This window comes from Accipiter gentilis, chromosome 2 (assembly GCF_929443795.1).
Source record: "Accipiter gentilis chromosome 2, bAccGen1.1, whole genome shotgun sequence".
NCBI classification, from domain to species: Eukaryota; Metazoa; Chordata; class Aves; order Accipitriformes; family Accipitridae; genus Astur; species Astur gentilis.
The window spans coordinates 42,972,822-42,999,068 of record NC_064881.1 but is presented as its reverse complement, the minus strand read 5'-3'; the positions used below and the strand labels follow the sequence as shown (position 1 = coordinate 42,999,068).

General features: G+C 38.3%; 1 protein-coding gene across 1 annotated transcript in view; it reads right to left on the bottom strand.

Annotated features, from left to right (window-relative positions):
- The window catches only part of NSMCE2 (NSE2 (MMS21) homolog, SMC5-SMC6 complex SUMO ligase), a 133,741-nt gene that overhangs the window by 57,437 nt on the left and 50,057 nt on the right, over window positions 1-26,247 (bottom strand). Inside the window, exon 4 of the mRNA XM_049820944.1 lies at window positions 12,473-12,626. Within this exon, the coding sequence (XP_049676901.1) occupies window positions 12,473-12,626 (154 nt within the window). The remainder of the gene's footprint in view (window positions 1-12,472; window positions 12,627-26,247) is intronic.

Below are 26,247 nucleotides of genomic sequence, written 5' to 3'. Positions count from 1 at the left end.
TTAAGAATATGGAAATGTTCCTCTTTCATTTACAACTGAATTTTGCTACATTGGGTTTCATGACTCAGTCAGCTACTAGTTTTTCCAACTCTAACAAAAATGTAAAGCCATAGCTAGCACACCACCAACCGTACTGTTAGTGGTCAATAGCCACTACTTTCCTCTAAATTATGGCTTGTGCTGTGTACACAACTGAGCTGGCAGCATGCTGGCATATCAGTAACTGTGTAGTCAAAAGCAAGTGTAAATGAATCAAACAGTTTATCGTGATAATGAAGTTACACGTATTTTTTTCAGGACAAAACAAGATTGACATGAAGGCCTCACTAGTGAAACTAAGTACATCAATCATGGGTAACATGCTCTGTGACACTTCTAAGGAGGAGCTAGCAGGGAGGAAAGCCAAAGAGGAGCACTGAAGGGAGGAAGGAGGTTGTGGCGTCATGTGAAAAGGGAAAGCTGCTGCAGAAAAACGAGGAAGGATGCTGGTTCAGGCTGGGGAGCAGTTGGGTAAAATGAGAGAAGTGGCAAAGAGAGTACGACAGAGCTGGAAAATATCTTTCCATGACATAGCTGTGATATGACAAAACCCATATGCAGGCATGATTTCAATGAAGCTATCTGCACAGCCCTGTTTTCTTAGGTGAGCAGGCATTTGTGGAATTCTGGAATATGAGCCCAACTAACGTAGACATCCGACATGGCATAACAAAACTCTGCTGGAGAACAGGAAGGGACAATTTAATCTGGGTTGCAGGGAGAAAAAACAACAAAAAAACCCAAAGCGATGGATGCTACAGCAAAGCTTAGGTGAATAGTTTACTTTGCCCACACTTATAACAGAGCTGCCAAATGATTACATATGATTGCGTGTTAAATTTTTTTGTTCACATTTTAATACAGTGATTTATTCATTGGTCTTAAATTGCAGTAATTACTATTTTTACTGTAGAGGTTGATAAAACAATCAGGAAGCTTTTACATTTTTTCCCCTCAAAGAAAACTCTAGCTTTTCTACATGAAGTCTTCTTCCATGCTGCAATAAGCAGGGCTTTTTTTTCCCCTGCTTTCCTATATGATTATAAACTAGCCACTTAGTTTATACTGGAAGTTTATAGATAGATCTTGATGAACAGCCTTCCTGGAAAGATTTCTTTTGATTTCATTAAGTCTTGGACTGACCCATAAACTTTCAAATAGGGAGTGAGGGAGAATACTTAAGTCTGGGACGGATCCGAAGAATTGAAGCAAACTACAGACACTAAAGTCCAAAATGATGAAAAATCCTGTTCAGTGGCCTCCTAACCCTGAAGGCATCTAACACTGGTAAGCCGCTCCCAGGTTCTCCAGGGTTCTTAAGTTCTGACTTCTGTACTTGCCCAGAGCTGCCCCAGCCTGGGTAACAAGGAATATATTGTTTGTCCTGGGCCCTCTTTGGCTCTTGAAAGTAGGCACAGCTCCATCCACGTAGAAGAAGACAAGGTGGTGATGGAGATGTAGAGAACCCAGTTTCCCATTCCTTGCTGTACTGGAATACACAGTCAAGCACCCTCTCCACATCCTTTCTAGCCCCCTTCCACTTCCAGCTGCTCAGGGTGAAGAATTTGCTTCAACCGCAGGGCTGAAGAGTGCCCTCTACAGACTAACCTATCGCCAAGGGGTTGCTCAAATGCCTGTGAGCAACTGTGTGATGTCAAGACGTAAGGTCTATCCCATCCAGCAGTCTTACTCTGATGATGAATAATAATAGCAAATCCCTACAGAGGGCACAAGGCAGGAAAAGCCTACAGCGACGTTTTCCTGTATTCTTGTCCAGCCTCCAGTAATCTGGTCGGGGCATTTGGAGGATCCAGAGAGGTGCCAAAAGTGACATCTTCCCCATAAGGGATTTTTCTTAGATGCTTATTTGTGAATTCCTTTGCATCACTTCCTGGGCAACTGCTGTAGACACAATGCTATGATATAAAACATAAGCACTCTCACTATCGCTCCACTAACTGCTTCTCTCCCTCACAAGGTAATTTTGGTGCCTGCTGGAATACCTGCTAAGCAACTTGCCTTTAGTCCTGAGATCGTTCATGGCAAGTCTGGTAACACAACAAATCTACATCCATATTTGAGATGATAAGACATGATAAACCTATCCACACTTGTAAAGTCAGATGCTGTGTCTCAAATGAGGGCCAATAACAGCTGAAAGATGACAACTTAAACCGCTCCTCAGCTGTGCCAGAACATCTGAATGCTCCAAGGCTGTTTTAGGGTAAGTATAAATACCAACGAAGGTGTTTGACTTCTTTGACTTTGTGCTAATGGTGACTGAAAGCAACCTATCTTAGGTTACCGCTAAGAGACAGTACACACAATTACCACTTCAGCTCCCTGATAACATCCGTAATCATCTGAGCACCTGAAATTCCCAAATCCACAGATTAGAGCCATGGTCCATTTCCTCCCCAGCTACATAATACAAGCATGTGTGCTCAGTCTCACAGTAAAAGCCCTGATTCATTCCCTTTGCATTAGTTTATAGTTGGCAGGTTTTTAGTCATCTTATGCAATACTGTGATTGACGTACAGATGTAAAGCACACTACGCTGACAGAATAGATTCGTCACTGAACGAAGCTGTTCATGCAGATGTGCCATAACCCTCCTTGAGGGAGCTAAGGCACTTAACTCGGGGCTCGGGCATCCAGTCTGAGGCCCACAAACCTACATGATGGGTGTTGCAGTCCTTTAGCGCTTCTCTAGCTTTCTTCCTCCATTTCAGCTCAATTTATTGAACAGGTTTGGGGTAGTGTGAAGAAGATCTCCAGTAGATTTAATGGCACAAAATTCAAGTTGGAAAGAAATCAAGCTTTACTGTGAGGTTGTTGGTGCCTACAGCTTTCAAGAAGGAAATGAAACAATATGGATACCAAAAATTACAGTAAGCAGCCAATGCACGTGAAATTCTGATAAGGAATTAGAAGATGTTTATTAATCTTGCTGTACATTACTAGTTTGCATGTTACTCGCATGTTGCAAGTACAGATCAGGGAAAATCCATTGATTTCAGAAGCTACACTGATGCTTACCAAAGCAAGATCTAGCTCAACCTGCAGCTCTTTTGAAGGACACACCAAAGAGCTACATGGCAAACAGTTTCAGGAAGCATAAAATCACCAAGTGTTTTCCTTTCTCTGAACTGGGGTACTCTGAAGTTACCATGCAGTGTGATATGCGCTGGTGTATTACTATTTAGTCAGCATTATCTCAGATCTACTTCCCTGTTCTTCCTCAAATGCTTTTTGTGCTGGCACTCAATTCAAATGCATTTCTCGGAGTACAGTTCTACTTGAAGTAGTATTTCCTTTGATCCCTGTGCACACTGGTGGCACAAAGTCCCACATATAAATAATTAAAATTAACATATAGGAAGCATAAAAAAAACTACTGTCCCTCCAGGAGTAAGACAAATACTCAAGTAACAGAAAAAATAAGTAAATAAAACAAAGTTCCCTAAGTTTAAGGCTCCATTGAGCTTTATTTTCCTCCTTCCTCCTCAATATCCTAACTTCAAAATGAGAACATCTCAATTGAAAAATTGTAACACTGAGATGCTCTCTCTTTCCTCTTTCTTTGTTTTCTTCTCTTTGGACTGTTCTTTACCTGTTGTCCTATGATCACACTTCAAGTTTAAGCTGTAACCTCATGGCACAAAAATGGAATTCCTCCATCCTCTATCTTTTAAATTGTCTGAATAGCATGCAAAAGACATAATGGCAAGTAAAATTGTACTGAGCTGGCAGAGGCAGTCCTTGCATTTTCACTGCTCAAATTTTTACAAGAAAAATATTACACCATGAAAGAAGTGAATGAAAACTCTCAGTGAAATTGCTTATGTTTTATTAACAGAAAGCAAATTTTCCATAAGGTATAATCCATCTATTGAAGTTTTCAGAATTTCAGATACAGGCAAGCTTTAGCATCTATCTCTATGCTTCTTACTCTTCTGAAATTTATAAAACATTTCTGATGAGTTCAAATATGGTCACAAGACATGAGATTTTGTAAGTTTCCATGTTGCACAAATGGATTACCATAGAGTCAAGAAAAACAGGAACTGACTGAATTGAACTAAACACCATTGAGGGAGAACATCTATATAAGCTAAGGTGCAGTGCTGGCACAAGAACAAATGAGCAAAAAACTGGTCACAGGCTTGACTTGCCTGAAAATTTCTCACCATCTGAGCAAGGTTCTAAGGTTTTTCATCACTCTTCCAACAGAAGTAAAGGGGAAAAAAATTAATATATTTTAAGATGGCATTTTATTAGATAATGTGATTGAATGCAACATTAAGGGAACGGAATCAGCATCCAGAAGCTCCTTACCTGACCTATATGTTCTTACAAACAGTAAAAATGCCATCCTGGTAGCCATCAATGTGCTCACTTAAGACAGAATTATCCCATGACAGTAACAATAAATTACCCAAAGTATTATCCCTAAGTGTATAATAATAATAAAAAATAATTTCTATGCAACACTCCATTTCCTTTCTAGATTTTATATAGTCAGTGCTGATCTGAAAGCCAGGCTGATATAAACCCAATAATTATATTTTACAAAGACTTTTGCAATTCAATAAAATGTACATGTTTTTAAAATATATGTATTGATCAGATGAGAGAGACAGAAAGAGATAAAGAGTTTACCCTCAAGTATTCACTGATTGGAAGGGCAGATACTTATGAAAGGAGAGGCCTACATCTGATGCTCTTTCTGATTTAGATACCTCCCTCAGCTGACTGCCTTTACCATAGTGCTAAAGGGTCACTGTCTCTCAGTATTTCCTTCTGCAGTTGTTTCCCTTTTTATATATACAGACTGAACAGAGAGAGAGGGAGACTGATTCCAGAGCTACAGGACAATCACCTCGTAGGCCGAGAGTCAGTCAAGTTCTGATTTTAAATCACTGAGACTGAAAACCAGGTCTCCTATACTCCAGGTTACTTACAATGGAGAAGGGCTGTTTGAGGGGGTGGGTTGATTCCTCTTCCTTTTTAACTACAAATTCCACATCAGAGTTCAAAAGGCAAAAGCAAGAAACTTCTTATTTTGATCAATTGCATTAGAAAGGCAATCATTTCATCCAAGAAGCCCTCACCGGCTCCATTGGCAATTATGTTCTTCATTAATCGACTAACAGAATTATTGTTAATGCAAGCTTCTGCCTGTTATCCTATCAACATAGCTAATTTTTGACCAGGAAAAATTGTCCCAGACTGCAAAAGAAAGTTTTGACGGTTTCATTCATTCTAGAATGAGTCCTTCTTTGCAAACTAGCAAAGACACTTTGTCCTTGCTGTGATAGTAATATTGCACTTTGGGTATTCATCTTAGGTACTGTATAGCTCCCATTGCTATAGTATTTGAGCATCCCGTTTATCTAGTTTGTTTCTCTAGCTTGTTTCTCTTTCCAGTAACTCTGTGAAATAGAGGGTTTGTATGTCAGACATAATCATCATCACTTTAACTCATTCCATTTCACTCCCAGGCACTGATCTTTTAATTCTTCAAAAATACAAGTGGGCTAGCTCACTCCTGAGTAAGCCAACTAGTTCCTTCCAGACAATATTCAGACAGGACAGTCCCAAAAGCACAAAACCATGCCAAGTTTCTCTCTGAGGGTAGTCCTTTAACCCTACCCAGAAGTCAGATGTCATTCACACAAATGCCTCTAAACATATTCATGTCACTCCTCAGGGGCTGCAATTTGCTCCCTCAGTATCATGCCATGAAAATATTACTCTGGCAGATTAAAACACAGTTATGTTACGATTTCCAGCTCTTTGAAGTGAAAAAAAAACACAAAAAATAATAATGATGGTTTAGTGCCTCAAGAGAAGCAGGGCAATTGAGTGTTTTGCAGTGCAGAGCGGACATGGGTACTTTGCTCCATAGTGTACTAGCCCGCAGCAGCATGGATATGAGCCAGTCTACGTTCATTAGTCTCTCCTTGCACAGTCTACAAACACAATAGATACATAGCTGAATTTCAGAGATAGGTAGTAAGTTCAGACCCACAAAGATTTTAGGCACCTAACTCCCAGTGATCTGTTTGGAACCTAAATGACTTGATCTAATACAAGAAGACTGTAACAAAGCAAAGAACTAAACCGAGGTCTCCTAAACATCAAGCAACCTTCCTAAGTGCTAGATCATCTTTCATTTCTTTACTAGTCAAAGGGCTGTCTATAAAGTATTCTACATAAACGAGAAGTGTGTATCCCACACACACCACTGAATTGTCATACTACCAATCCCACTTTCAGTTAGAATTTGCAACTTTTGTGCTGAAGTTGTTTTCCCATAATTAGTCAGTAAAGGGTTTTTAAATTATTATTATTTTATATTGAAGATACAAAGAAAAATAGTGACGTTATTTTTCAGCTGATCCTCTGCCAACCCATCTAAGTATCAAGATGAAAATAGACCAACTAAGAAGTTAAGTACAATGGAAGAGAAATCCAGATCTGCAAATCAGTTATGTGACTCCACACAAGTAATTTCAACTATTTACTCAAGTTTCACCTCTGTTATATGGTGAGGAATAAAATTAACTTGCCTACCTCCGTGTGATGTTGTGAGGATTAATTGGATGAAACTTGTCAAGCATTATACTACACAGTGTCTTGTTGCAGCTTGTTTTCTTATCCTACTAAAAGCAAATCAAAGACTTCAGTCTTTCCTGGTATCTCCAGATAGACTGTTTTATGAATTTAAAGAGTATTCCTTTCACAGTGTCATTTTTTCTACCCCAAACTGCATCTAAAATTGCATTTTTTTACATCATTATTTCTCAGCATATGTATGGCTTAAAATACATGTATCAAACAGGACATAGTGGTGTCTACTTGAACATTAAATATTAAATTTTAAACCTTCTCTTTTCAAAATATTTGCTTATTGGTAATGATTATAAATCTGTCCTAGTAAAATGTTGAATCATGATACATACTTTTTCCTTTCAGAACCTCTGAGATTTTTTTTTTCTTCAGGGGAGAGGGCAAGGAAGAGCTTTACAGCTGCAGTGTTGCTACTTTCCAAAGTACATTACAATGACCAGTTTCCTATGACAAAAGTTGCCTGAACTACTATTGCATCTCAAAACGATTTGTTACCTATCAAAAAAATATTATCTTTCCTACATTTACCAGATTCACTCCTTAAATTGTTTGGCATAACCAGCAATATTGTCCTTCACTCAAATCTTACCACTTTCTACAAAATGACTATTGAAGCATGCATTTGTTAGGTGTTCGTACAGGCTGTAGTTATCAAGGATTCCAAAGTGCATGTTATTAGCTGCTATAAAAGGGCTATGAAACCTGTCATACTTTGTGCACTGAATGTGAAACTAAATAATCTTCAGCAAATACAGCAGTGGCAGCTAGGGTCACAGCTGTAGAGATTATACCTTCTGATTAGCTCTTTTCACAGAGTATCAGAAATTTAAACTGATACATAGAGATTAAAGACAGATCTTACTTTCATTTTGTGAAGGCAAAATTCTCATACTCTGTGCCAGAAGATGCCTTTGATATATATATATATATACTGGCATGAAATAAAAAAGACTTGGTAATACAACTTTAAACAGAAGGTGGGATTTTAAATTTACAGAAGATACAAAACACAAAGTTACAATTCCTGCAGTAATCATGACTTAGTTCCTATGGGCTCAGTCCTCCAAGGTTCTGTACTGTGGTTATACTCCAATAAGGAAGTGAAACATGCCAGCAATCTCACTCATTTCAAAGGACCTACTCATGCAATTTAATTTAAGCAACTTGCTTAAGCATTTCATTTAATCAAAAGGAGATCACTAAGCACTTTGCACATCCAGGACCCTTATGTGTAAGGAGAGCATCAGTTATGTAGGGTTAAGGTCACAAAAAGTTTTCCTTACAAACTACACATGCAATAATTTAGAACTTTCTGATATTAGTAGATTTAGTCAATATCCCTCGAAGTGCTCAATTATTTGGAAAATATAATGCAGCCCTTTTGGGGTACACAAAACAGTTAAAATAAAATAATACTAGAAAAACCCTAATCAACAATTCTTTTCTACTGTTTACATTCTAAGCAGTTTTGAGCAGAAAAATGAAATGTTTTCCATTAAAAATAAGAAGTGGGAATTTAGGAATGTAAGATAATTCTGAAAACAGACTTCAGAAAAATCACTTGCTATTCACATAAAATCTGTCTGACAGTGTTTTGACACGTATCATCAGAGGTGGAGATTTTGCATCATTTTGCACAAATTCCAGCTAAAGTAGCTGCATAATAAATGCTCACAGATTGAGGGAAAATGCCTGCAAACTGTCTGAAAGATGAGCAGAACAGAAACTTCTCTGAGGCATGGTATCGTTCTTACTGCCACAGACATGCACCTTCCCAATTTCATTTCTGCACCTTAGCTGCCACTAAAGTTCAAAGCTAAGAAGGGCTCCTTCCCACAGAACTGCCCAAAGAGGACAATCTGAAGGTGATACAGCACCATTCTCCTCCCTGAGTATTAGAGCTACCTACTGCACTGCATGTCACCTGTCAGGTGGCAGGAAACAACCATGCAGCTCCCTTCATCACTGTGGCAGCAAGTATCAAGAGAGATAATGTATTAGCTTTCTTAATTTTCTGTTAAAATAAGGTTATATTTAACTGCTTCACACTCTGCACCATACCTAAAAACTGTGCCAAGAAAGTTTTTCTCCTTCGGATCCCGGTTAATTTCTAAGTAGCAAGACCATGTGAGAATATTCTTTGTTCAGCTATTCTAGAATACAAATGTCAAATTCTGCATAGAAGGTGTGTAATAATTAAAGGTAACTCATCATGAAAGGCAAATCATTTTAGCATCTACCCCATGTGCTCCTTTGAGATAGAAAAGGCTGGGACAAAAGAAAACTCCAGGAAAGCCCCTCTGGGAAAACCTGGCTGGAGTTTTTGTATTTTATCTGATTTAGCAATTAAACTAAATCCCAGGAAAGAGATAAAAATTGGACCATACTGTATATATGTGCTTGAAACAGGCCAGGAGCTATGCACTAAGTTGTGCCCAAACCTGGCAAGACTAATAGTTGAAAACTAAATAACTAACCAGGTAGCTGTTGATGAAGTCATCGATATGCGTAACTCACACCAAGTAGTTTTAAAGTGTGTCCCAAAATTTGCAGACATGTAATATGCTGTATTATGGGACCAGTATTATAGGACTCATGCTTTTGAAATCACAACTCGTACAGGAGAAGCTAAAGAATATAGAGATGGCTTGACTTAAGCATGGCTGCTGAATATATTTAACAGGGTGACCTTAATGTTCTCCTTGCAAAATTAAAAAAAAATAACACATACACACAATGTGCTGTAGGGTAAATCACCAATTTATCAAAACTAGTAGATGTCTTTTACAGATTTTATGAATCTTCAGCTCAGCGGTATCACAACCCAGAAATTACTGCCTCTGAGCCCACTCTTTCTTTGCAGTACTTTCTACATGGCATATGTGATATGTTAGATAGTATTGACAGTGCTCAATTACACATCTCAGCATAGTAATTTACTACATAGAGCTCAACAATGAGAAGAAGCATTTTGTACCAGATGGACTCCATGTGTCAGTTTAGCCCCTCACAAGGGTGTTGAGACCAGAGACCCTGATCCTGTAAGAATGTGGGTGTCCGTCATCTTTAAGCTTGTGAATAAATTTGTGATATTCAATTCCATGGGTCTTTTTAAAGGCTAGGTATGAGTGAGAAAAACACACAAAAGGAGAGAGGGAGGATAAGGGTAATGGCAAGAAGATCACATAACTACAATAACTAGAGAACTGGACAGTCTGACTGGTTCCAGGTCACTGTATCATATATATATATTAGCAAATTTACATATGTGAATATAAACAGATTCCACTGATCTTCAGTCACCCGTGATTACTCAAGAATTTCTGGAAGCCTTCCTGGTAAAAGAGCCTTTTGAAGAGGAAAGTAAAGTAGGAAAGTGAATTTATGGTGGATCCACAGATTATTTAGGCAGAAGACACAACACTGATGCAAGTTTAAGGTATCAGGATTGTGCTTGCTTTGAAAAATTTAACTTCGAATTTTCCAACTGTTTTCTACCTGCAGACCTGAGGTGGCATTTAGTTTTCCATTTCAAATTTGGAGGAGCAGCTGAGGGAACTGGGGTTTTTTAGCCTGGAGAAAAGGCGGCTGAGGGGAGACCTTATCACTCTCTACAACTACCTCAAAGGAGGCTGTAGTGAGGTGGGTGGGTGTCGGTCTCCTTTCCCTATTAATAAGTAATAGGACAAGAGGAAATGGCCTCAAGTTGCACCATGGAAAGTTTAGATTGGATATTAGGAAAAATTTCTTTACTGAAAGGGTTGTCAGGCATTGGAACAGGCTGCCTAGAGAGGTGGTGGAGTCACCATCCCTGGAGGTATTCAAAAAACATGTAGACAGGGCATTTCAGGACATGGTTTAGTGGGCATGGTGGTGTTGGGTTGACAGTTGGACTTGATGATCTTAAAGGTCTTTTCCAATCTAAATGATTCTATGATCCTATGATTCTAAAAGAAGGTGGGTTCCACCAGACTGTTTATTTGAATACATGTTCATCATATTGCATCCAAGACTGTGAAAGCTAACAACTTTCCATTCAACCTTTTAAATTGCAATAAATGCTGCGATAGGAGCAAATGTGATGGATTTACCTCATCAAAAACATCATGAATTCTACAAAACCCAAGCTGTCCCAGCTGATCAATAGTCCACGTACTGAACACAGCAGTCCATTCAACATCATCATGCATTTCATTTGGGGCACAATGTGACCGCTGTGCACAACCAAAACAAAAGTCCAAGTGGCTAATAAGACAAATCTGGATTTCAGGCAGTAGTAGCAGAATGATGTCCTCATTATTTTTTTTTTAATGAATAATTCTTATTGTGCTTATTTAATTTGGTTTTTTTTAATAGGTCTGTCAGTTAGAACTCAGTCCCATAGCCTAAGCCGAAAGCATTACTAGGGCATACACCCCTTCCTCAGGCAATTACAGGGTGGAAAGTAAATCCAAAGTCAGTTATCAAGATTTTATCTTCTCAGTTACAAACACCTGGAAATTAGGAATTACAACACAATGGTGGGGCAGTAGTAATTTTATGGTTATGTAGGGAGTGAAAATTACACAGTTTTGTGGTCTGCAACTTGGTATGTTCATTCTTAGAGTAGTGCTAAGAGCTCTATTAAACTCAGAGATCAGCGCTAATACTCAAATCCAAAATCTTAACAAACATAAAGATAGGAAACAAATATATTAAGCCCTCAAGCTCTAATCCTAGGGAGTCTTGAGATATCAGATCTAAAATTCACCTTGTCAAGCATGTCCTCACACTTCGTAAATCTCTATAGGGAAGCAATCCAAAGTCCAGTGAAGTCAGCAGGGAAATTCTTTCCACTTGTTTCAGTGGGTTTTGGATAAGGCTCCAAAAAAACAGAACTCAAGGAGAGCTACAGGAGAGCATCCAGTATATAATTTTCCAATGGTATAAATCATTAATCTATGACTCCTGAAGTTCCTGAGATACCAGTTTATGTTGAAATCAAAATGTAGGGTGGGAGGGAATATGTACAGGGGTCAAGGGACAGCAAGCAGAATAATATAATTTCAAAACATAATCATGATTGGGGAGGAACAGCACAAATAGTGTTAGAGCCCATGAACTTTCCTGCCAACAGTAATCAGAGTGATATGTTAATAGCTGTTATATGTGCAGAGCAATAAAAGCATACAATTTTTTTGTGTTGCATAAATACTAGAACTGTTCACTCTCCAACTTTTCTGGTAATTCAAGCACAAATAACTGAAAATTTTAACACTTGATAAATCACGTGAATTAAGAAAAACAGATTTTTGTAAGTTGCAGTGTTACCGGGTGCGTGCATAGAAGCTGTAAACCTGAGAACACACACAGTAAGCATTTTCCAACAATATAGTTCTACGATTAAAGCAAAGGTCTTCTTAGAGTTGCAACACAACCTAAAGTTGTGAAACAGGAGCAATTTGTTTAAGTGACAAATGAAAACAGCTTACCTAATCTTTTTAGAAGATCCTATCAACTAAGAAAAAAAATGAAAAACTCTTCAAATGAAAAGGTCCACCTTACCAAAAAAAAAAGTGAAGCAATATTTTCATGATATTTGTATTCAAAGACAGGGGGAACTGTGGGTAGTCTAAATACAACTACCAAGGTAATTACACTGGCTTTTTTCTACACAGATATCAATTTAAGTAAATTTTTAAATAAGAACACTCACCTCAGTTTAAGCCATAACTGGCAGTTCTACATTTTAGAGCAGTTAGTCACATCTTACCATTTAGCATTCAAGAAATCTATTTTTTTAAAAATAAGACTTACATTGTTTTCTCATCTCTTTAAGTTGATCCTTAAAATACATATATTTTTCATTCCTTTGCAAATCTGAGTCACTGTTCTTGCTCTCCAGTGCAGTAAATTTTTCTTGTACTAAATATTTTAAATCTGGTATATTTTCTGGTTTTTCTCGTTTTATCTGTAAGGAATAAGAAATAGAATGTTATTCAATATGACACATTTTAATGCAAAGCAAAAGACATCAAGCAAAAACTCAAGAACATAATCTCAGTTTCTTTTGACTACAGTTAGGTTTCCTGCTGTGAAACCATAGCTCCAGGTAATTATTTATTTCAGCAAAAGTAACTATGAAATGCTGAGATTAACTTCTCAGTGTCATTTAGCTCAGTTGCTGTATACAGGGTATTTCTCACACTAACAATAGGGAAAACTGAACCTTGCAGTCAAATTTACTTCTGTGAGTGGTAAAGGTCAACATGTTAACAGCAACCAGCATAACACTGAATATGAATAAAAACACAGAATAAGAGTCTGTCCAAAAAGTGAGAAGATAACTGAAAACCAGAAATAACATTTTTAAGAGTTTTCTAAAAACCTCCACTCTCTCACCATTTTTCAATCAGCTTTACAGAAGTTAATAATCTACGTGCATGATTAGTGGGATAACACCAGCAAAAGCAGTACAGATAGCTAACGTAAAAGGAAACCACCTCAATTTATTTGTGCTGTGCAAACAAGAAGCATTATGCCATATAGGCAGGCAAAAACACAGTTTCTTGAAAAGCACTTGCTTACAGTAATTGCATCTGGAATGAACTGAAGAATAAATAACTAGAAATAGAAGGGAAGTCATCACGTAGGCAATAGTAAGATATTCCAAGAATGCAAAAAGCACTTTGGGAATGCAAAAAGCACCCCAAAAAACAATAATTAAGAGTTTTCCCTACTGCTTCTCAAGCCAACATTAAATTCTAGGGAACGGTACCTTTGACAGGTCTTCATAAGACCTAGCTTACAGGTGGTGGGGACTGTGCTATGCAATGATGATCAGCAACAGCACAAACTCTGAAAGAAGTTGGACATTTGTCAAATCCGTAATGCTAAGCATTTTCTGAACCAGACAAAGGCTATTTCTATCCCAAACATATGGCAAAACATGCCAATCTGAAAAAAAGAGGTAAGCATCATTTCTGCTGAGCCACTCTTCCCCTGCCGCACACATTAAATTCTGCCCCTCACCAGACCATGGTACTATTCATTGTGAAAGACAGGGAAAAAGCCTACTGAGAAAAAAATGGTCCACTTCATCAAATTGTTTCAGGTTCCAGAGTTTACAGAGAACTTGGAAATCTTACAGAATATATTTTATTTCAGGAGCCAAAGAAATAATAAATGTTCATGTAAAAATGGACTTTGCGGATATATAAAATGCTATGTAGCCAAGAAAACTTTACTTTCCTTTTAATCAAAGCAAAGCAATCCATAGAACTATTATTTCTTCCAAGAGTAAAGCCAGTTTGGCACGTTTACTTTAGGCAGATGCAAGTTGTGGCAAGAAGAAAAATAAGAAAAAAACATGCACTGCCAGGTGATACCACGCAGTTTTCAAAGGTACCTGGAGATAAAAGATCACCTACCATAACATCCAACTGTGAATGGGAAAGACTCAGGAATAGCTTTGTAACAAAGGAGCACAGTGACTATGAAAGACCAACAGCATGTCATCACAGATGCTCAAACTGGTGCATAAATGTAAAAAGTAGCATACAGTCCTTATCCTATGAAACTTGAAAAAAGGAGCAAAGGAAAACAGAACATCCTGCGCACAGGGCAATGGGGGCAATCATACACGCTTCAATGATTTGCCTGTGTCAGCATCACAGCAAACTGCTGCAAAAGAAGGCCTACCACAACCAAAACCAATGTTGTTCAGTACTCTGCTGAAGAAGAAACTTGGCCATCAGGTGTATGTAAGCACAAGAAAGCAGTTACTAAATCAAAATACTTTCATAATCCCACACATTATAAAGCAATGATTTGATTCGGACAACGTGTGGTGCAAACATATTCCTTTCTGCAACAACTTCATCAGGCTGTTTTTACAGACATTCTCTCTTTAACATAAAAATAACATATAAACACAGGACCACACTCACAAGCACAGCCCAAATAACAACCCATCACTAAGGCCTGCCCTCATCACAAATGACAGCACTATGGCCAGATACCATATAGAAGATCCAGCTGTGTATACTAAAAAAAACAACTCACAAAGTGCTTCTAAGTTGCTGATACTCACACAAAGAGTAAAAGAAATTATGTGGACATTCATTAGACACCCATCTGTAGCAAAGACAATGTCAATAATCTTTTTCTCTCCACAGGGACTATGTTACACATTGATACAGTTACATCAGGCTCTTTTTTATCTTTTTCTTGACTCATGGAAGATTTGAATACAGAAATTAACCCACATAGGATCTTCAATCGTACCCTCAGAGTGAGAGGTGAAGAGAAGGGCACAGCCAATGCTAGCTGAAACAGTGGTTCTCTCAGTTCCAAGTTCCAGAATTAAAGGACTTTACATATATGAGCAGAAAAAGAGCAGGAACTGTAACTTACACTGTTCTGTTAGCGAAAAGGACAGATGTTTGAGAAGCTGCATTACATGCACACAAATAAGCCTTGCCCCTGCCACTGTGGAGCTACAAAAATTTGCATGTAGACATCTGTACCAACCTCAAGAGAACAATTATACAACACCCTCCCTTGGCTACGTAACTATAATCACACAGCTTGCTGCCATATATCTAACAAAGTAAGAGCTAGCATGCGATTTGCTAAAGGGAACACGAACAATTCCACCAGTTACCAAGAAAAAAAAAAGTCTTTCACACCAGCTATATTCCCAATAGCAATACATTGCATTGTAAGGATAATCCAGCAATGCAACACATATGACATAGGCTCAGACAACCATCTAATATAGAAACCTAGAGTCAGATGAGAGAGATGCCCAAAGAATGCTATTTCCTGTAGTTTAACTTCTTTCATGTTTACAATTTAAATTCAGTTTCTGTTCACTTCCAAATGATTGCTTTCATTAAAATGATTAGTAGAGACACCATTCCTGACCACACTCAATACTGTACCATCACATATGCTATTACTGAAATGCCAGGTAGACCTTCTGGAAGGTCAACACGTCACAGGTGAATAATAAGGCATGTCCACCCACTGTAATAACAAGCAAATACGTTTGCTGTGCACAAGCAATTTCTCTTTGGTGCTGCATATCCTATTCCATGAAGAAGGTTGAGAATGGTTCTAACCCAAGAACATAAATGAAAACAAATGAAAGAAAATGTGACATCAGTTCCTCATGGTGGGACAGAATTGCAACATCTTATACACTGCATCAGCACAACACCCTTACAGGTACATTACAGTTTTCTTTAGTTACCACCACCCACTCCTACTCTACAGATTCATGATGGATGTAGTGATGATGAGATCAGCATAACAAAATGTGCGAGGACAATACAAACATAGGATATGGCTAAGGAACAGGGCAAAATCACCAATGTTCAGGACAACTTGGGGTAATACTTCTTTTTGGTCTGAGCAGCATGTCAGATAAATGCTTACTAGCAAACCTGAAGCCATTGGCATGTTCAGTTTGTCAGTAAAAGTTACTTCACATGGGAACCATGAAAGACATGTTAAGCAAACAACTGTTCGTTTAGTAGCACTGTCAGCCAAAACCAGCATGCTAAGTAACACCTTGCAGTCATTAGTCAATCCATTGAGAGTTACATTGATTTTGAAATGGGGTGGAGGCATACACACCCTACAAAGCATCCTCGAAATGACATATAACTATGAACTGGGAGTGTTCAGGACATATGGTGAAAAGAAGTATCAGTCACAACAGCTTGTTTACAGCAACAGAAAAAGCAAAAGCATCTGCTGTGACAGTCCCATAGCAGCAAAGAACCACATGGGTATTTACATGGGAGCTCAGCAACAAGAGGGAGAACAGACATGTTATACATGATAATTAATGATACTTCATACATGATCTACCAGCAGTGCTATCAGGAAAACACATTTAGAAATACTAAAAAAAATAATTGTTTAGAAAAATGTAGCTGTGGTTTACCTATCAAAAGATACATTTGCTCATGGCAAAACACTACACCACCTGGTCACAGCTGACATGTGCAAAGAGGTTACTGCGTTTGATGGGAAATGCTTATGAAATCAGCCAGTTCATGGCAGGTCTTTGACTTCTGCCAATATCTATCTGTAAGGATGAGCCTTCCTTTTGTAGATTCTCGCACTGGCAGTGTGTCTATTCCATGCATAAGCTGTTAGACTATGCCTCCAAAAATCAGGCTTTTTGAAAGGCCAGCTTGCACAGCCTAAGATAACAGTAAACTCAGGATATTCTAAGGGGCAGTCTAGGGAATTTTTATTTCATCAATTACCACAACCACCAAATGGGAAATAAATTATTCTGTTCCAGATCAACCCCAGAACCAGTGAGGTCAAAGGTATCATAGACTAAAATTGGACCAGCTTGCGGTATTAGTCTACATACAGTAAGGAATCAGTGCCTAAAAATGCACTAATTAGCATAACTCTGCATGTAGCATTGCAACATTTAGTAATTTGTCCTTCCCAGTATTATATCCCAAAACACTTTACCAACGTTAAAGAATTTAGCCTCAAACGCCCATTGTGACATATGTACCATCAACTGTATTTTACAAATGGGGAGACCGTGGAATGAAGAGATTAATAATTTGGCCTAAGGTTGCACAAGGAGACTGGCAGAACCAAGAATAAATAAATCCCGGTTCTGTGCTTTGAGCACAAAGCCATCCTTTTACCTTCTCCTTTAGCTGAGGGAAAGTTCAAATTAACATGTGCATTTGGTTCACTCTCTACAAAGAGGTCTGAAACAAGGTTTGCCTTGTGGCTGCTTGGCAAACTTTGTGATAAAAGAGCGGCATTCTGCATACCACAAAAATGCTTCACTGGACTTTGCATTGCAGTAGTTCAGCATGTGACACTCCACGGTTATTTCTTAGCCTTTTCTTTCTTCTCTCACTAGCATAGAAGTCCTTTAGCGGCATATTTTTAATCCTGTCGCTGTTCCTAATTTCTCAGGGCAATCGTTTATGTCCCTTGGTTTTGGGGAGTTTGCCAGTGCCATCCATTTTATTTCTCACAAATTTCTTGCCATACCTAAACCACACTGAGGTTTCCTCAAATCACTGACACAATCTGCAAAAGAACTGTCTTTCCAAAGTATTCAGAATTCGCACCTTAATCTTTCAAATCATGCATTATTTTTTCCCTGTAACTTAATCCCTACAAAATACGGACTTATAAAGTTTAATTTATGGATATTATTGACATTTGGTATCTGTGAGGTAAAGAAACATTCCTGCTTACTAATGACCTTTTTAATGACCAAGTCAGCTGACATGGCAGAATTTCTTCATTTTTCAGATTCTTTGCTGTTTCATTTATGAAAGGGAGGGTGATTAGTCACTCAGTGCTACAAAGCTCAGAGGTATGTAGTTACCCAGATATTTACATCCTTTTGGGACAACCCAAAAAAGGATACACTGATGTCTCCAGCTAACTCTTAACTCATAGTAATTTAGACTGTATTTACACTACAGCAATGTGCCTGTGCATATGCTTATGGAACACTGATAGCAGCTGCATCTTTTGGAGAAAAACTTGGTATCTTATAGATCCTTTTGGGACAGAATTTCTTATCTCTGTGAATTTAATATTTTAGAGGAACTCAGCCATGATTTTTCAGACACACAACTTCAGGTACTTCAGGACTTGGGGTGACTAGCCTAAGACATCCTACAAAGACCCAGTTTTCAGAACCTAGGTATCTCACACTTTCTGAATTGACATCACTTTAAAATGTCTGACTCAGACATGGGCATATCTAAAACTACTTATTTCAGAAAACAAATGCCAAGAATTGGCTCGTTATAGCAATAAGTATGGACACTGTCAAAACAGCCTCTCTGAGCACCTCCATCAGATAAAAATAACTATTCTTCCTTTATTTACATCTGCCATGCAATAAAATCAATCAAAAATGCATGTCACATTTCTTTCTTGTTTAACAATTCCTACGTCCTATTATTTCATCCTCACCTCACTAAATAATTTATTATTACAAATATGCAGTCTTTCAACACACACATTTATTTTACCTCAGGGTAAGTCAAAGTTTGCTGTGATTATTTATTATAATCAAATTTTTTCACTGAGAGGGAAAATAACATGGGAGCTAAGTAAATTTGTGGGTTGAGTCACCCATATACTTTGTGAATCATGTGAGAACCGACTCTAAATGAGTCACCACTGTAACTGAATCAGGCTGCAAAATTTCAGCTCAACCTAAACAGTCATTTATTATTCTTCAATGGCTGGATTCAAACCCTTAGCAAATATCAGATCATTTGTTGATGCACAAATAAAACACAGCTCTTGGAAACATCTGTAAGGGATGTCAAAAAGGATATCATCATTCAGCAGCAGGAGCTGCACTAGTTTGAACACAGCTTTGTGGCAGTCAGAATTGCCTAAGGGCCCACATCTGATTCAGGAGATTCAACACCTCTATACATCATGGCTGCAGGGCTGGGACTCCAGTTGAGCAATACCTTCGCAGACAATTGTGAAATGCCAAGTGAGGCATATTAATGAGGGCTGACCCTTACTTATGACACATGCTGCCTATTAAACCAGGCCAGCACAACAGAAAATGACTGTCAGCACGTTTCAAATATCCCAAAACACTGCCAGAGTAACAGTCTGAAGGTGAGGCAGGGTTGCCATGGTTCAAAGGCAGCATGTCAATATGGTGGTTGTAGGTAAGCTGTCCCCGTAATGAAATTGCTAGTACCTTCCACAGTTTCTTTTCCCTACTTTGAACGCACCTTGAGATGTTTAACCTTTATAAAGAAAGGAAGCACAGAGGTGCACGCGCTGCTTCCATTTATACTGGGGTATATCCAAACGAACTCCTCACAAGTCGTGGCACATGAGTCATTTTGGCAAGACTAGAAATGGACTTTGGCCCACGCTATTTGCTTTCTTTCTCCTGTTTAGAAAGGAACCATATATACAGAGTGGGATTACAGTAAATGAGCACTAGGTGAAGAAACAAAATTGTCTGGCGCAAGTGCAAAGTTTACAGCCTGAACAGCATTTCTTGGGGTTCCCATCTGTTAGAAGTTTCACCTCAAGCAAAATGCTTTACTCTGCACATGTTTTAACAGAAAAAAACCCACTCTTTGTGTTTTCCCCAGTTACCCACTATGGTAGAGACAAGACTGTGAACATCTTTTTGTTTCTCTCCAAGACCCCTTGTGTGCTGCTTTACAAAGTGCAAAGGGGTAAAGAGAAGCAATGAAAGGGGATCTTATTGAAATACCAGTATTGAAACTACTTTTTACCAATAGTGTAAAACTGGCTCATAAAGACAATAAATGTTAGCATTAGAGGTGAGGTTTTCCCAAGGTACCAAAGGGAGGAAAGTTAATGGATATTTAGCACCTTAATCCCTTCAGCATTTCTGAAAGCCCAACTGCCCGTGGTTTGCCATGAGGGTTAGACTGAATTTTCTTAATGAATTCAACCAAACAGAAGTCTGTCTTCATCTTGTTTCTCTGTAGTTTTTCAATATATGAAGTATGAATACAACAAAGCAAAAAATTCTACAGTATTTGGGAGACATTTATGAAAACACCTAAAAAATATGGTTTGAGACACAGTGGAGGAGCAAGTACATAAATTTACTAATCCCTTCTTCTCTATGTACTTTAAAGTTCTGCCACAAACATAGTTCATATGCAAGCTAATTTGGGGGCACTAGAGATACACAGCATCTTGTTCCAAGTAGTTTTGCCTGAGCACAGATTAAGGTATATAACAGCAAAAATAACTATTCTTATAAAAATGTTGCTTTGTTTTAACAGCATGCTAGAAACTGTGAGGCAGATGGTGCATCTGTTTTAGCAAGGTTGATTCAGCAAATGCATCTGGCTGTTGAACCGGTTTACCAAGCTGCTGATTAATTCACATATTTAGAAAATACATTAACATGGATATTAGAGCTTTTTTTTTTTTTTTCTTTAATATCCCACTCAAACTGATGGGAATTTAGACATTGATTTCAGTGGGAGCAGAAGAAGGCCCTAGGGTGATTTCAGATTAACAACCTGTTTACTCTTGTATGGCTCTGCTTGGTTGACTGAGATCACTAAACCCCATGTTTTCCACAGTGTGGAAATAAAGGGCTAAATCCTAAAACAAGTACAATTCAGTGTTATCTTCACCAGCTCCTACAAAACAGCATTGATTTATGCCAGCTGTGAAGCTGATCCCTGTTTATTACAAAGTGTAACTTATCCTTTGGAGACCTGCATACAGCATGCATTGTTAAAATCAGCTGATTTTCCAGAGGGATGTTTTCCATATTCCTTGGGTATACCTCCAGGGAAAGTCAAGCAGTCTTTTTCAATTTTTATTTCTCTCATTTTTTTTTCATTCATCTGATTATATCCTTGTCCTCAAAAAGTTCTTCAGCACTGATAGCACTTCTTCTTCATAGTCTCCAAAGCAGCAATGTGAGTCATATTGTCATTTTTCATTAAGACTAAATGTAACCTTTACACTTTTGGAAAACAGCAGTAAGATTTCTTAAGTACAGACTCATGCTTTATTTGAATTGACATTAGTTGAAAAACATATATCCCGGCTGACACTTACAGCCTAGACTCATCAAATTAATATATCTGTATTAATATATGGATCAAGATGGCAATACTTCCATCAGGGTCAGCTCCACCTTTAACACAGAACAGTGAACTCAGTGATGGTGCAGAGCTGCACTAAGCAGAAAAAAAACAAGACAAGTGTAACTGCAGTAAGCTCCCCCGAATTTCCTCATAAACTGGGAGTACCTACCTTACACTGCAGTGGGTACAAAACACCTCACCTGTATGACAGTCCCAGTCTGTGCCCTGTGGCAGAACTGCCTTTTCTTTTGCACTTTACTGCGGATGCCTTAGAGACTAGTGTCTCCCTTGAGCCTTTCCACATATCACCTTCTTCAATCATTATTAGTTATGTTTCCTTATCCAGCTTCCTACTGGGACAGCCCTCAATAGTTATTAGCCACTAAATCCTAGGTCTTACTTCCATTCTTATCCTTCTTGATTTACCAGTTCTGGCTGACAGCTTGCACTCCTCCCTTGTCTTGGTAAACACTATGTGCTTTCCTAGTACATGCACGAGTGATGCTTTTCTGTTGCACAGGACACTTTGGAATGCTAACATACACTTTCTGCTACATAGGTGTCCCACAATATCTCAGTTCTGTAGTTTTTATAGGCTCTCTGCAGGCATTATATCATCTGACAGAGAAGGATATTTTCAACTGCAATTTGTTTCCTCCTCTTTGCTTATAGGTCCCATTTTTGTTATTAATGCAGTTTCAGCAAAGCCTCGGAAACAGAACTGTATCAGAAAATTAGCATTGAAAGGGCCCTTGCTCCTAGTATGCTAAATTAAGCTGCTTATACGTTCCTCTATTGTCACCAATTTTTGCAAAGACATATGCTGCATAACAGCCTGGATTAATCTTGTCTACATTACCACCCTACACATCCTTCCCACCAACTTTCCAAAATCCTTGGAGTCTATCCACACCTTTCCTGTTATCTATCAGAGCATCAAGAGAGTGGTTCTTGCCAGTAGATAACTGATGATGCCAGTCCCTGTCACCCTGTTTGAATTTCAAAACAAATGCATTCGCACTTTCTCTCTCCCAGTCCTCCTGCTGTGAGAAAGCTCTTCATAAACATTTGGCAATATATCTTTAAATCCTTCTTCAAAATTCTTATTTAAAAGCATCTTCCTTTATTATGATGTCCACAAACCCCTTCGTAACTGTCTGTTTCTGTGCTATGACAGCTGTGTGTCCTGCGCAACTGAGCCCAATTTCCTGATTACAGAGCATCCCTTTTTATACAGAGCCTCACAAAACTGGGTCCTGAGAAATCTGATGAAACCTAAACAGCTTTTTTATTATAGGTCATTACATTAACTTCCACATCTTAGCTCAAAACCAACTTGCTTCATACTCTCCACATTAAAGGAAAAACTGTGAACAATATATTAAGCTGTAATTAAACACAGTACTAGCAATAGTAAGTCCTAACTGTAAGGTGGATACCAGATGCAATCTGATATCTGACTGTAGAATAGAAAGCACACAAGAAGAGGTTTTAAAAATTCAGAGACATCTGTTTTGCAACACCCTTGCAATTTATATGCAATGCTTTTTTAAAAATCTAAACATGAATTATCAATCCAGGTTTAAAATTATGACTAAAAATGAAATCATATTCCAACTCTCCAGCCCATATTACTCCCCCATTACACATAAGCCCTTGATTTTTACGTGTTGTTGGAAGTAATTAAAATCCAACTTTAATTTAAAACATTTTTAAATAGTTCATAGTTAAAATAACAATTTCTGTGAATGACACTGGTGTGTGACAGCAGTATTAGTTAACTCATGTCTGCAAAATGTGACAGCAGGGAGAGAAGAAACAGGAAAAAAATTAGAGTCCTCAGCTGCAGTTATAAGGCTGAAGGAGATGGTTCCACCTGAGAGTCTGTCTGCATGGCAAGAAGAAAAAAGGAGCACAAAATAGAAGAATTCCTAAATGGAGTAGTCTTCACATATACTGTTGAAATACTGTTTGTAAAAGCAAAATAAATTTAAAAGCTTAGCCTCAAATTTAAATACACTTTTCTTAATACTGCCTCAGCCGACAAAGAAAGGTTATGGAGTAGAAATCTTGTTTGTCTCCATAAGAACTTACTCATAGGGGAAGTCAAACCAGTATGAGTTTGGCCATAATACTGAAAAAACTCAGTACTTTTTTGACTATCAAAAACATCCCCATTATGCTGACTGACAATCCCAGAAATGTGATGTTGTCCACAACTAGAAACTATCACTTACCGTAAGATTTAAAACCATAAAAAAGAAGTAACTTTCTTCTGAAATTATCACTCTACGCATGCAAGTATTTCCTTTCTGTAATTTTCAAACTCAATAGATACATTTTTTTCTTTCTCCTCAGTTTCTGCAACACTATCAAATTTGTCTCCCCAAATTCTTCCAGGCTGCTAGCATAAACCCTATGCCAGCCAACTCTCTTGATCACACCTCCCCTGCCATTCGAACTTTTCCCTACATCTTCCAGAATGTACAGTCCTAGCTCTTATATTTAGTACTGGTTCTGAACTCGTCCTTCCTCTTTCTCATATTACTTTGCTTTCCCTTTTTTAGCTTCTTTTCAAGCTCATCACCATTCATCACAATTTTTCAGTACCACACTCTCCTTCTTATAATTCTGTCAAACTCACTTTTCCTTCATTTTTCTGACGCAGTCACTGTATATCACATGCTAAACTGATTCCTTTGTTATTACTAGCGCTAATTATGGGATGCCTCCATTATTCCTTTTATATATTACATTCTCATCAAACACCAGGTCCTGAGTCACTGGCAAAGGATTTAGGGAGCAGATGGAGTGAGTGACTGCCTCCCCTCCACGCATGGGTCAGCAGCCTCACAGGAACGGTAGGTTATGGTGACCTCTTCATGGGGTATTGTAGTCTGTGCTCTCCCAAGTGCACCTACTGGTACCTGGGAATATTTTGTCCTGAGAGTGCTACTGCTGCACACTTTCCTCAACTGTCAGTGACCACCTTAAGTCACCTCATTATAAACTGAAACTACACCATCGAAAGTGGAACAGTATAACTCACCGTAAGTAACTAAACCTTTTAATTGCATCTCATGCTTCAACAGGGATCTTCTCTATGAGTACATGTCACAGCAAAATATTTAAATTTGACTTGACACTGCTCTGTAGGTATTCACAATCAGATGAAATTTCAGCTACTTAGCCAATCACTTGCTACTTTGGTCAGTTCCTCTAGATTAACTATTACCAATCCCCATCATGATTTCTCCCCTTTGTTTTTGTCTTCCGCCATGCATCATACAGTCACATGATAATATTTCTTACTTTATGAGTTTCTCTTCTCCACCAACCTTGCCAACACATTCTGTTGTCCAAGGGACTTAAGTTTTGACAGCAGACACAGCTCATGTCTACAAAATATACAGCAGTTGATATCTGCCCTTGTTCCTCAAGTTCATGACAGACTCCTGTAACAAGCAATGAGGAATCTCATCTTGTTATATAAAATACTACATGCAAAAGAACCCAAGAACAGGACAAACAACTCCCTGAGGAAGTTATGGATTACAATCAGTAAACAGATGGATCATTAACTGGTCAACCATTTCATTGTTCGCATGACAGAGAGAATGAGACATGCTTACTTCAAGTTGGGTAACAAAACTGAAAAAAAAGAACACCCAACTCACTGACAGAAGAAAAAACTCTTTTGCAGAGTCACTAACTCAAAATGGAATAATTAAAACTCCCACTTCAGAAGCTGCTGCTTTGAAGTGGGACTGCAGATCTCTATTTGCATATTAGGAACGCTTTTGTCGATTTCCATGCTCCATCTGGGCAAGAGATTGCAGATGAGGATGACAAAGCTCTGAATTAGGACAAATCAAATGGATGCGGACTCATGAAATCCTGTAGAGATAATTATGAGTCTCTCAAGATGATGTAATTAGTATATTAGCATGGTTTCCTCCTTTAGCAATAAATACATTTTAACAATATGTCATGTCTTTATGTCTGTTATTTAATATGTCAGCCCTGCTAAAAGTCCTTTGCACTGTTTGGTCCATTGGCACCATAGTAAGTCCCTACTTTGTGGTAGACCACTAGATGCACAAAAAGACTAAGTTGTAGCAAATATGCAAATTGTAGCACCTAAGCTTTAGAGATCCTGCTACATAACACAATCCCCTCCTGAAATTAGACAGTCAGGCTTTTTATAAAATGGATGGAGAAAGCCAATGTCAAAAGGCAGGAATCACAGAAGCCAGCTATCTAAGCAAAGATTGTCTAAGAGACAGGCAGTCCTATTCCTCTAATGGCAATGGGTGCCTCCACCACAAACCCTTTCCTTGAGTCAGTTGCTTAAGCCAGGCAAATCCTTCCTCATAAACCATGATGAGAGAAATTCACATGCTATCAGATTTAATATCTCAGTGGTTAAAACAGTCATCAGTAAGGTGAGTGACCCGTTTTCAAATCTCTGCTCATCCCATATTAGCTGTCCTAGCCCATAGGCTATTGGGTATTCAGAGGTAAGACATCTTGGTCTCTTCTGTTTGAAGTTGTTCCACTTTGTATAACTAATTAAAAGATAATTGGAGCAACTACTTGAACCTGACTCTCCCACATCCCAGGTTATTGCCTAACCATTCAGCTGTGGATTCAGTCTCTCATTTTGTTTCTGTAAGGTTCTTAAATCATGTAGGCACTTTTGAAAATCCCATTCTCTATATTTTACATACAAATATTCACAGAGCAGAAAGTCACAGTCATTTCAGAATTACCACGACAAATATCTCCCGCTCTTCTCATATATAGTACCAGCCCTCCTGCTCAGCGGTGAAAGCTAGCTGGTTTGTGTGTGTGTTTGTTTGCTGGGGGGGGGGGGGGCTTTTTCAAACCCTTTGTCACAATACAACCCATTTGTGCAAGTACAAAACCAACTTCTTCTGTGGTTCTTAGTTT